At 30.0% G+C, this 14,069-nt stretch overlaps 1 protein-coding gene across 1 annotated transcript in view; it reads left to right on the top strand.

Moving 5' to 3' along the window:
* Positions 1-14,069, top strand: part of LOC106470636 (dedicator of cytokinesis protein 3-like) — a gene marked incomplete at its 3' end in the record, with an annotated part of 71,376 nt that overhangs the window by 55,192 nt on the left and 2,115 nt on the right. The window contains exons 14-20 of the mRNA XM_022399264.1: positions 749-840; positions 6,859-6,981; positions 7,525-7,649; positions 8,408-8,506; positions 12,033-12,096; positions 12,554-12,657; positions 13,507-13,729. Of these exons, the coding sequence (XP_022254972.1) occupies positions 749-840; positions 6,859-6,981; positions 7,525-7,649; positions 8,408-8,506; positions 12,033-12,096; positions 12,554-12,657; positions 13,507-13,729 (830 nt within the window). The remainder of the gene's footprint in view (positions 1-748; positions 841-6,858; positions 6,982-7,524; positions 7,650-8,407; positions 8,507-12,032; positions 12,097-12,553; positions 12,658-13,506; positions 13,730-14,069) is intronic.

Consider the following 14,069-nt stretch of genomic DNA (forward strand, 5'->3'; position numbering starts at 1 on the left):
ATATCTTGAGTACAAATACTTTTGTAACACATCTGATTTTGTATGTATAAGAGACTTGTACATTTTACTTATAGCTTGCCACATGTTGTGTAGATATGAGCATAAATTTGGAATTGTAGCCAACATACCTTCTCTGATAATAGGGTTGATCCAGTGGTCTGACCTCATGCACATTTGGTTAAGCAGGCCAAAAGGCACCAATGTCCACTTAAGCTACATTTGGAGACTTAACAGAGATGTGGTCAGATGGTTTTGTTTCTTACTATCAAGTTTTATGCAAAAAAGCAAGATGTGTTTAAGTATATCATAAAGGTTCTTTGGCAGTTTAGGTGTACTTAAGTCCATAGATATGCTTATTAAATTCACTACCAGTGTTAACCACAAAAGAAAAACAATATTTAATAATTCATTAGATACCAGTACCCAAATAGATAATGATATTTTACACCAAGTAGATACTGGTTGTGCCAAAATTGTATAACATGAAAGTAATTCTTAGTACATGGAAAATTTAATTGTGAACCATGTACAACAGGACCGTAATATTTAGAATTGTGCCACTAAATCCTGCTCTGATCAAGATCGTATTATGCCGTATATGTCGCGCATGAAAGAGTTAATAATCATATACTAATTTATATTTTTATTTGTTTTTCAATGATTGCTTAGTTCTTAAGAATATCTAGGTTTCTGTGTCCAGGTATGAATGTCTAATATTTCTTTCTTGTCTTTCTCATTGTATATGTAGATGTCATGAGTCAGACTTTCATCAACTTCATGAATTCATCTTCAGGAAGCAAAACAACAAATATAATCTTCTCTCAGGGCAGCCTAACTATGGTAAGTGCTTATCAGATGAAGATTTTTAATTTTGGAATACTAACTGGATGAAAACTTTAATAAGTAAAGCCAGGACTTTGTTATCTATATCAGATACACCTTGAATTGCCTTGGTGCTTTGCACTGACATACTTTTTATGAACTGTACATAACAAAGTTTGGTTATGAATGTACATATTCACGTAAATTTGGTAGACTTCTAGTAAACATTAAAGTATGCTGTAAACAAAAAATCAGAATCTTCGATAAAATATTTTTACTCCAGATTCATCTGTGAATTTACGGAGTCAGTCTCACTGTTACTAGTCTGAATGCAGGGTGATTTTCATGTTAAGAATAAAAATTCTTTTTTCATCTTAAAATTTTCACTCATTTGTGTAATATCTAGAACTTCCAAAATTAATATCAAAAGCCATTTTTTCAGTAAGACTTTTTATTTTATCTGTTATTTTCTCTATCCTAAGACTAACAGTTTTGAAATCACCAATGTAGGTAAAATAAGAAGAAGAAAAATATGAAATAAATCTAAATTACCTTTTTTATTTTTCTAGAATGACTTCATATTGTAACCATATTTGTTTTTACAGCTAAAGCTAATAGTCTTTTCAGATCTGAGTTCATTTACTTTCATTGCTTTCACTTGCACTTAGATTTCCCCTAGAGTATGCTGAATGTCATTTACTACAGCTGGACACCTTTGTGTAAACAAGCAATTGAGTTACAAGCACGACACTAATGAATTACAAACGTGCCTCACATACCTTCGTGTGATAGGATATTGAATGTCATGTGAAATTTTTTCTATTTAGTCTGTTATTTTATTTAAGTTTTTCATCTAACCTAGCAAATTATAGTTTTTATTTTTTAGTTATTTTATAAAAATAAACAAATGATATTAATAAAAACAAGAAATTTAGTACTTACCCATTTAAACTTGGATTTTTTATTCTTGATGGATGAAGCACCGTAAGCCTACTTTTTTGCAATGATGTTGGTGGTCCATAATAGTTTAAGTGTTTATATCAGATAAGGAAGTTGCAACACAAAACATTATCATGCACAAAATATAGAATGTTCTAAAACTACTGTAAGTTAACTAACTAACTAACTAATCTACAAATAGATTAAAAATATTACGTTACCCACTGGGAGCTCAACAATAAGGATCACACATAAAAATTCTAAGGCAAACTGCCTATAATTGTGCACTAAAAACAAATAACCATCAGAAACTTCTTGTAAGGGACAAAATTCTTATTCTGTTATAATCATGTCTATAAAAGAAGGTCATGCAGTATAGATAAATTTGTTCAAAGCTATGACAAGATGGGAACATTCTGAATGGTGGGTGTCACAAATTGATTTTTATCTAATGAGTTTGAGAATGTGGAGGATTGTAATTTTATATTCTGACTGGTCAATACCTATAGTTTGAGTTTCAGACTGGTGGGCCTCTCTGACAGCCTTAGAAGGGAACAAAGAATATTGAAAATAAGAAAATCAAAGGGGAGATGCATCGTGTAACACACAGAAGTCAAGATTAAGAATTTATTCAGATATTGCCTCTTGAACTTAAGAAATTAAAACTTAGATGATATGATACATTGAATTATAAACTGTTTTTGTACCAAATTTGTTGACCTACATTGATTATGAAGTTGTTTCAATTTCTAATGTACTCTGTAACACAAAAAAAAGTTATGATATTTGCAATTTGACCACCATCATATTCATAGGATTAAGATTAGGAAATTGGATAACATTAACATTATGTGAATGGAAATGTTACTTTGCACTAACATGCATCTATGAAGCTATACATTATGATGTTTACTTTAATTATGATTGTATTAAGTGCATCTTCACAAAATTTGGTAGCTGTTTGAAGTCATTCTATGATATACAATCTGCTCTTGAACATATTGTGCAATAAATATGGATGCATTATCATCCTTGAACAACTCATTCTCATCATGATGAAAACAGTTTGTTGTGGGTAAGGGTAAGCAAGAATTCTCAGATGGGTATTTGTTTGTAACCTGCTTTTCACAGGAGTTATAGAACCAAGTCCTGGTCCACAAAATGGTGCCAAGGCCATGAAAGAACCACCAGCTCCTTTGACATTAATATTAAAGACACCGCTCTTGTATTTATCCTTGGACTGCTGCCATGCATTCACACATCCATGTGATGGAAAAGGCATAAATAATGAACATATTTGATTTAATTCTTGGTTTTGTATTCATGCCTTATGGTCATTGTACTTCTGAATGAGGCACCATGCATTGGTGGTTGTAATAAGTAGTTTGTGGATTGTGAACTGGCTATGATATTTTTTCTTGTAAGGTTTCCAACAAATTCTTACTTATTAATGCTTGGTTAAATTTATAGCTGCAGTCACTTTTGCTATCATGTTTATTTGTATTTTATACAATTCTGTGTTATGTTCTGCAATTCTAATTACACTTTCATGTAGCACTAATTAATAACACGCAACACATTAAGATGAAAGGAAATGTTATTTATTTGTATATATCAAACAAAAAAAAACAGTATTAACCCTTTCACTACAGGCAGGTCAAAAAGTGCTTGCATGACTTTTTAGAGTAATATTCAAAATTTAGTTAAACTACTTTATTATCATTGTATACAAATAAACTTGGCATCAAAACATAGCTAATAAATCAATTTTTAATATTATATAAGTTTTAAGTTCTTAGTTTTATAAGGAGAGATTTAAAAAAATCCTCAGTCTCCCCTAATATGAGAATTGTGACATTTGCTCTCTAGGTCTTTCCTCTTCTCTAATTTATATACCATTTCTTTGAGGAGTATGGAACTTAATGTAACTTACTCATTATAATTTACCTGAAAGAGGGCTGAAGGCTGCTTGGAGGGGTTATCTGTTTTAACCAGTCATGCCAATATACAATAGTGTGTTGTCTGTCAATCAGTCAGTCAGTAGACATTGAAATGATTCTCAGGGATGCTTAATGTTGCAATTTGTAATGTCATGACGTCAGTAAAATGTGCACATTTCATGAATCACAAAAAGAATTATGAACTCTGTAGGCTACAACACAGCATGATGTATGAACTTTATTAGCAAGAAATAAAAATATTTGTAGTTTTATTTACTCTTGAGACAGAACACCTTTGGAGACCCTGCAGAAGTACATCTAGTCTAGATATTACTCAGGCAATGGATAATTCTTATAACTTTCAATTGTATTTGTTTACAGAGTCATAAACTAGAAAATCAGACCCACTTACCATGCCCACCTATCACATCCTCTCTTTCACAAGTTTCCAATAGTTCCCTCCAATGTTTTATACAATATTATTTATAATCAATAGAAAGCAATTTATATATATTATAATCAATAGTTTTAATATTACGTTATTTTTTGTACAGGGCATTGTGTTTTTTTAATTCAGTTTCAAATTTGTTCTCCTGGGAATCACAATGATGATCTTAGCTTAATTTGTAAAGGCTCTTTAAAGGCATAGTTAGAAAACCAGAAAAAATTTTCTGGCCTTTTAAGTGTGTGACAAGAGCCATTTTTTTTTTTTTTGCTGTCGACTATTGATGACACCAAACCCTACTTTTTTATACTAATGGTAGTAGTTCATTAAATAATGCACCAAAGAACATAGAATAATAACATTCAGAAAGCAGACAACTTCCTCTGACAGTCACAATTTTTCTGGCTTTCTAATTATGTGACAAGAGCCATTACAAAATCATCCAAACTAGCTATTGTGATTCTGTGTGAACTAAGTTTGTATTATAAGTGAAATTTAGGATTATCTCTTCAGAACACAATGTTGTACAATACGTCATTTGATAGATGAAAATCTTCGCTTCCTATTGGTTATAGGTAATATATAATTAAATGTGAGAACTATTAACAAATCCTGAAATAGAGGATGTGACAGGTGGGTGTGGCAACAGGGGTCTAATTTTCTATTTGATAGCTCTGTAACCAAACAAAATTGAAGGGTATAAAAATTATGGTTTGGCTGAGCAATGCTTGTGTCTTGTGCAGTAAAGGATACTTGTGGCGATAAAGTTAAAAGAATTGCTCAATAGGCTAATTAGGGATTACCTTGTAGAAGAGCTTATTACAATTAAAACTGACATTTTAAATTCTCCTAATTTGTTCAGGTAGTACTTAGAAGAGTCCAAGTTAATATAGAAAATATTGCAGAAGGACTCCTGCATATTAATAACTGGCATTAGCATCTTGATTGGAAAAAGGATGTGTAATAGACAGGCTTTGCTCAGTGGAAGCTACACAAAGAACAAACAAACTAAAACGATCACTTTGAATAACAGCATCACTTTCACTCTGAATGTATATAGACTTATAACAGCTCACATGTTTTTGGACTTGCACAAAGCGAATGTGATGTTCCTGTCAGAGAAGAATGTAGTTTTTCAGCTTTCATTGCTATCAATATAGTGGATTCATCCTTTAATATCTTACAAAGATTAAAAATAATGTATACATAATTTTTTGTAAGAATTGGAATTATTTTGAAAAACAAAAAAAGTCATTTTTCATGTGAAAAATATAGAGATTCTGCAAAGGAACATTTCAAAATTTCTTTGTTGGAGTGGCAAGTTAAGATTTATTGGAAAACAAAATATAATATATTTTTTAAATAATATTTATAAGATGTGATTGTGTTTAATTTAGTATTTATTAACGTTTCAAATGGAACCTTTTACCACTATGAGGTGTGAAATATTTAAGACATTATGGATGAATATTAAAAAACATTTCCGTAATTTTAATGTAATAACCTGGTACATGTGCATTGAAACTGAAGTTTGTTATTTTGCCTGTTGTAGAGTTTACAGCCATAAAATTGAGTTTTTAAAAAGTTAATAGTTATAATATGCTTGTTGTATGTTTTTATTTATTGAGATGAGACTATAATTTGATTTATTCTTTTTTCCAAGAATATTGATTGGAAGTTTTGTTTTTTTAATATTATTAAGAATGTCTAGATAAGTCTTTCAGCTACTATTTACCAGAACATCAGCCATATTTTGCTGACTTATGGTTATATAATTATACTTCTTTTTACTAATTCTAAATTATGCTAAAGCTTTATTTATGTTTATATTTTTAAAAGTTGATTGAAATTTTCAGAGTATTTTGTATAAATAAAGCATTGTAAAATCTCTAAGAAAACAATTTTTCTTATGATTGTCATTTAATATGGGACTTGTTCTGGTACTTTTATTTCAGGTAAACTTAACTGAATGATAAACTTAATAATATGCTCTCACTAATTTTGACTGAGATCAATAGCTTTAGAAAGCTCTTGTATTAAATTTTATGTGGTTATTTAGAAATGTTTCCATGTCTTTCATCCTTCAGCTGTGATTCTAGACTTTTGTAATATCTCTAGCTTCATTTACTGATGTTTCTGTATTGTGTGTTACTATTTATGCTGTCTTTTGCTGGCTTGGTGCAAGTTCTCTTGTCACTGAAAAACTTTTCTTGAAAATTATAAAAGAAATATTGACAACTGATTTTATTTTATACTGATATACTAAGATTTCATTTTTATTTGCAATTTGTCCTATATCATTACACGTTTAAGCTTCCCAGCTGGTAGAATTAATTAGATGAGTTTTTGAAAATTTCCCTCTTGTCTGTAGAGATACTATGAATTTGTAGTATTACTACAAGTGTTATTAGCTTTTGCCACTGAGTCTTTATGTTTGGCTATAAAAGAAACTCAGTCTTTAAGACTGCTTTAGTTTTAACAAACCTCTGTTACTGATTATAGACTGTAATAGACTTAGTTTTGATTTATGTTGATTGCTAAAAGTTATTGTTTGTGACAAACTTTACAGATAAGATATAACTGCTAGCTGGCAGTATAAGAAAATGTATTAAGTATACAGAATAACATATTTTTGTTTCAGGATTAATTGTGTTACTGTGATTGCTAAATGTTGATTTATTTATTCTACATAATATTGTATTTTTGTTTCAGGATTAATTTTATCATTAAGATTACTACATGGTGACTTGGCACAACTTCACCAAGAGAATCCACTACTTTTCAGGAACTTGATTGTCACTTACAAACGAGGATTTTCAGATGTGATCATGCCAGGTAAATATTAATTTGTTATCATACAGGTAAAGAAAACAAGGGGATTGTGAAGAAACAAAATGAAGTAGTTGTTGGGGTTAATTATAATCTCAAAAACTATTTTTTTAATGAATGAAGATGTATATTAAAGCTGACTAAAGTAAACCATGACTACAAGCTATCAGCTAAATGAAAAATATTAAATGCAAATAACTATGTATTGTAGAATGGATAGATTTTTGAAGATGTATATTAAAGCTGACTAAAGTAAACCATGACTACAAGCTATCAGCTAAATGAAAAATATTAAATGCAAATAACTATGTATTGTAGAATGGATAGATTTTTAACAAATTCTTCTTTGTCAAGATTAGATGTTGCTAAGCTGATGAACATTATTTTGACTAAAATTTCATAAAGCCTTATATTAAAGAGTTTTATATCCAAATATTTTCTTATAAGTGGTTTGAAAATTTCAAAATAATTCAAAACAACGTTAGTGTTATTATTCTGAAATTTATTCAAATAAAAGTTTTTGCTGGTATGGCTAACCAAATGTTTCAGGAGATGTACGAAATGACATTTACCTAAAGCTTGAGAAGGCAGATTTTGAAAGAGGAGGAAAGTCTACTGGGAAAAACATAGAAGCTACAGTAATTCTGGTCAGTGCTGATGGAAAGTTTCTGGAGGTGAGTTCAAGGGATGAAGAGATGTTTTTAGAATCGGATTCAAGTTGCATTAATTTTGGTTTGTGGTGATGGACAACTTCTTGAAAATAGTAAAGGCTTCACATTATTTTAGTTAGCCTGAAGGAAAGTTCTCAAATAGTCAAAGCCAGAGTGATTCTTGATAAGTTAGAGAATTTTAAGCTAAGAAATGAGGCCATTGTAAGTCTGGTTGAATTGAAAATAAATTTTTTGAAGATAGAAAAGGGTAGAATAATTGTTCTTTGTTTGAAAAGTTGTGTTTGAGTTAAAGCTAGTAGCTATATTTGAATTGAAATAAAGTATTTACGTGACTGTTCAAAGTCATTGTTATTTTGTTGGAGTGCTTATTGATAATTAAGTTGTTTTTAAGTGATGACGCGTTTCTTTTATCAAGAAATCAAAACAAACAACAACCTAGTTTTGAAGAAGTAAGAGGCTATAGAAGCTAAATATAGCTGGTTTCTTGTAGTGTGACAATAATAGATCCTAAACATGAGAATGTAGTAGTTCATGTTGAAAGTTAAGATAAAACTTATATATTAGAACCAACAAAACAAGCCGAATCAAAAAGAAGCAGTATGTTTAAAATCTATAAAATTTATATTTAAAAAAAGTCAAACCCAGCTTCAGTATTATCTCATATAAAAAAGATAGGAAAGATTATTATGTTCAGCTGTTTGAAGTAATAATTTAGTTAATAGGTTATATGACTGTCTTTTTTAACTTGATTTTTCATAAAGGGAAGTATAAGTCCTGGAGCTGGTCATGAGAACATCACTGAATACCATTCCTTAGTTCTGTATCATAATAACTGTCCTCGTTGGTCTGACAGGATTAAAGTAAGTACAAGTCAAGAGCATCACAGTAGGATTACAGCTAATAATAAGTGTGGTCCATCACACTAGCTAAGTCTTTATTAATGTTATTTATGTAAAGTGATATTGAATTACTAAATTCAGAATGAGTTACATTTTATTTCACAGTGAGGTTGCAGAACAGTTAGTAAAATTCAGTGACAGTAATTACTCATGTTCGGCTAGGTGGTTAAGAACAATTTCCTAATATTCCTCATTTTGCACTTAGATAATTAAAACATTTAGATTTAGTTTTCAGAAATGTCTGTGAATATTTTAGTAGCTTTATCTAATATGGAGCTATAAGTTTTAAAATTTAAGATCAAAACAGAACATCTTGAACATGATTAATTGTGAGTTTACATATACAGTTGGATAAGAGTGTATAAAGAAAAGTTGTCTTATTAAATTTATTCTGGATATAGCCATCTTCCAAATTTACATGTTCAATTATATTTTTGAAGCAGTTCTCATGTTCATGATTATTGTTGAAAAGATTAAAGACACCAAATGCAATGTTTTTGTGTGAATAGACATGTGAATTTTAATTTCTTAAAATTAAAGATACCTAAAAGCAGATTTATGATATTTTCTACACTCATAGTGATCATCAGAAAGGTGGGTGTATCTTTACTATTCATGACATTTCACTTTAATATATAGTGTGGTCTCCATGAACAGCAAGTGCATCCTGATATTAATGTTTCACGCTTAAAAAACAGCGTGTTATTAAAACTTTGAGCTATTCTGAAAAAAGTTGTTCTGAGGATATAGTTCCAGGAGTCACTTGACAACGTATGATACATCTTCTTACAGCATCACATACATTCTTGAGGGATTGAAGTGTGATAGTTCATGAAGTCACTCCATTTAGGAATGTGTTGACAAATTTAGTACATTTAGTGTGAATGTTATGCATTAATCTGAAATGTCGTAATATAAGCATTGTAGATATGGTCCCTATAGTGTGTTGCAGTTCTTTAAGTGAGAAATCACAGTGCCATCAAGTCATGTGACTCTGAGAGTTGCAGAATTTATTTAAACATTTACTTTATAAATTACAAAATTAAACCTTAGATAATATAAAAAATTGAATTATAAACTGTTTTGATGCTAAGATTACTGACATAACACTAATAATAGTGTTTTTAATTATATTTTTAATGTAACTTTGTAAACGGTCATAACATGTGCACTTTTACCCCCACCTGTTACCATAGACATTTTTTTTTCTCTTCTTTTACAAGCACTTCAGATTGTTCAACCAATTAGAAATGTGCTATAGATACTGACAAGCTAGAATATAAATCTTTAACTACTTCTTGCTTTACTGAGATATGACTATTTGTACAACCCACATTGACATGCCCATACCATACCCCTTGTCTTTTAAGAAATGTTTATAAATCTCTTTGACATTACTATTTTACATGTTTATAACCAATAGAAAAAATGAAATTATTATACTAAGTAAATTCACATGATCAGCTTTTTATCTGAGCTGTAAAAGTCAGTAACATGCCATCAGAACTTGAGTTGTTTGGTCTGAAGAAATAATGAAAATTTTCAAACCTGTTTATAGGTTAGTTAGAAAGCCAGGTAAATTTCAGTAGTTTTCATTCAATCTAATCTTGTGGGTGTTATTCTCTGGTTTCCTAAAATTGATATTTGTAAGCTATGTGAATTATTTTTAGGACAAATAATTAAAAAAAGGCTTACAAAAGCAGGCTTGAGTGCAAACTGATGTAGAACTAATATAAGTTCCAAATTTCTAAACTGAAATGTAAAAGTTAATAACTTATTAGGCTAGATAAGAAACTTAAATAAAACTAATTAAAAACATTTTTGTTATCACTCCTCGAGTAACATGTAAGGAACATTTTGGCAGTTAGATGTGCATGATACAATCTGATCCGTTTGTTTATTATGCTATTTCACCTGGTGATTTAATGCATGTCACAGTAGTTAAAAATGGTTCAAAAAGCAATAAAGCAATAAAATTTAATGAAAACAGTTAATATTCTCAAATCTATTAGGATGAAAAATTATGATTGTTTCTCACAATTTACAGTTATTCTAGTAAAGAAAAAAGGTAATTTTATTTTATTTCAAAGTTTTCAACTTTTGCAGAGTAGAGAAATTAAAGATAAAATCTAAATCTTGACTGAAAAAAAACTTATGATATTCATTTAGGAGGCTCTAGAAGCTATGCAAATGAAATATGCAAACTTTTTTAAGATGAAAAGAAATACTGTTATTCTTAGCATGAAATCATTTTTCACTTAGACTGACTCAGTAAAGGCTCTGTAAATTCACAGAGACATCTTTAGTAAAAATACTTTAGTAAAAAAATCTGATTTTTTGTACACAACAAACTTTTCACTTTTATTAAGTGCTTGAGAAATTGTGTGAAGATATACTTAGCAAATTCAGAATTATAGTAAACATTAGTTCTCTAATATTGGTGTCGGTCCAATGGAACTACTTTGAGTACATAGTGTCAGTTAATGGTGCCATTCTGCAGACCTGGAGGTATCTGTGTTCACCATTGCCTACTTTTACTTGTGTCATAGCTCTATCTATGATGTGTCATATTTATGTATGAAAATGGAGTTTGATATGATTTCCTCCAAATGATTTTTTGATTTCTTTCTGGCGGAAGGGTGAAGCATGACTCATTTTTAAAATATTGTTCTTCCTGTCATCAGTCCAATGGATCGTTCTTAAGATCAATGCAACTGAGATGTTTTGTGCTTTTCTTTTACTGGTATGCATTTCATTGGGAGTTTAGCATACAGGCTGGTCTTGTAAAGTTTATTTATGTGATGCTAGTTGTGGCTGCAAGCATTTAATTCATTGCCCTATTATTGTGGCAAGCCAGAAAGAAGAAATTGCAGTCATCTCCTTGTGTCATGGATGGCCTACATTGTCCATGTGTCTGAGTGATTATACTATTTCTTTGAAAACATTTCCACATTCTGTTAAGAACACTTTGATTCATTTGAGCCCAGGTTTAGATTGACCAGCTTCCATTTTTCCAGTAGTTCTGCCTGTTAGTGAAATACCTAGATGTTTTATTTGAGGTTTATCCATTATGTCTGAAAGAGCTGGAGCATTTTATGTGGTAGTGAGGCAAGACTGGATGAATCTACATTATACAGTAGATGCTGAATGACCAATAATTAGCATTTCAGATCACATGTCTGATAATCAGTACCTGATTTGTGTAAGAAAGAAACGAAGGGAGGGTGTTTGGTATTATTTAATAACATTGGCCTTGTCATAACTATAATATTACATTGGGTTGTGCAGTGTATGCTTATGCCTTGTCTAGACATTTAGCTTTTTGTACAATTGTAAACTTATTTGGTAAAATTTTAAGCTTTTTTTATTAATAATATCTGAAAATTTTGAAGATAGAAATTATGTCTTAAGTTATCTAAGATGTCTTATTATATAGGAATTTAATTTCAATTTAATTAGTTTCAATACTGTGTATACTTTTACTTAGCTTGCCATTCCAATAGAGAAGTTTGACACTGCTCATCTGCGGATAGAATATCGTCACTGTTCAAGTAAGTTAGTTACTTGTAAAGTAAAGTACCTGTTTTATTTCTTTTGTAGTATAAGGCCAGGAAACCTTCTGAAAATAAAAAAATTCTGTAGTAATATGAAATTATTAATATTAGTAAATTATGAATAGATTTTATATTCCTTTATTTTTTTTTGTTTTTGTTTATTCTTAAATGTTAACATTAAAGTCATAAACCATGTGAAGTGAGTATTGCCTACGTTCACATAGATTACCTGATGTTGATTCTATGTGTATTAAAAATTAGATTTTAGTTGTAGCAAATTTTATTTTGGTTATTTTGAAGGTATGGACAATATATATATGTGTGTGTGTACATATATATATGTTTTTATGAAAACACTCTTGAATAAATATAATTGTGATTTGTGAAGTGTTACTAACCTTTTGATATTACAGCAGTATGTTCAGTGATACAACAAAGTATGTTAATTTTGCAGCAAGAGATAAAGAGAAGAAACTGTTAGGATTTTCTTTCATACAGTTGATGGATGAGCATGGAGCCATTCTCAGAAATGGAAACCATGAATTGTATATTTATAAGGTAAATTGAAGTAGATACTGAGTACTTTCAATAAGAAGAAAGTGATTATGAAATGATTGCATTTTATTCACTTGTGTAAATCGTTGCTTTTATAATCTGTGTGCAAACTTCTATTCAAACTACTGTAACATGCATGTCACTTTGGTAGTACAGTTTAAAAAAACGTGTTCCTAGCCAATTGGATTGGCTTTTTTTATCTTTTGCAAATTTATTAGTGCTATGAAAAGTGTTAACTTTTTTTTTGACAGAAATATATGTATATATATATAAAAAAGAATAAGAATTTGGAAGATTTAATTATTTCAATTAAATTTATTAAACAGAGATTAGAACAGCATGTACAAGAAAGTTTATTTCAAGAATTTTCATTGATATAAATTGTTCCTCCTTAGCTATATAGGCAAAACATTGTCTTTAATGAATAGTAACTACCCAGAATTTTGCAGATTTGAAGTAGCCCAGAGATACTTCATTTCCTATCATCATTCCATCTGCTTTTTTGTATTCTGGTTGCTTCCAAAGGTCATTTTGTTTTTTCCCAAAGTAATTGTAATTTCACAGTTATTTGCATATTAACTGATTGTTTTGCACACACTCAAAATCATTGGTAAAAAATTCCCCTCATTTTTTATGAAATAATTAATTGATAGTTAAAAGCTAAACATACATAGTAAGTTACTTTTGATCGTTATAATGGTATAATTTTTTCATCTGATGTGTTCTCCTCATTTCAAGGCATTTATGTATATATAAGTAGACCAACCACTTATATATGTGTTTGTATATTTTATATATGACACCCTTGTATCTAGTACTATTGTAAGTAAAATTGTATTTTCATTTGTGCAGTGTGAAGATAGGATTAAACTACAGGATCCAAAGGCTTATCTTACACTACCAGTTGGACCAAAAGATGGAGTTGGCTTCACCCAAGGTTGTGGGTCTGCTTCTGCTGGAGTGATCCCTCCACCACCATTCCCTACCTCTGTTCTGGGACAACCATTTACCCGTAGCCCCAGAGAAACACTTGAAATTCATACTTTGCTTTGCTCAACTAAACTTACACAGAATGGTAATGAAATAATAAAATAATTGTGAAATTTGACAGATCTTCATTGTGAGTGATTTTTCTGTTTTTTATATGAAAATTTGAATTTTCTTTTTTAAGTAAAGTAAAATACTTTTTTAGGTATAGATGTAAATTCAATACAATTTGACCTGTGATTATGCCTTTTTGATTATCAATTTATCAAGATTGGTAAGAGATATCAAACAAAAACTGTTCAGCTTTTAATTTATAAAGGAAAAGTGAGGGGCTAGAAAGTTTGTTTCACATAATTAGTTCTATATCTGATATATAAAGAATTGATAACCTGTGTTAAGAATTCTGGAACTGAGGAATACACACACAC

Source organism: Limulus polyphemus, unplaced genomic scaffold (genome assembly GCF_000517525.1).
Source record: "Limulus polyphemus unplaced genomic scaffold, Limulus_polyphemus-2.1.2 Scaffold4130, whole genome shotgun sequence".
In the NCBI taxonomy this organism is placed as follows: Eukaryota; Metazoa; Arthropoda; class Merostomata; order Xiphosura; family Limulidae; genus Limulus; species Limulus polyphemus.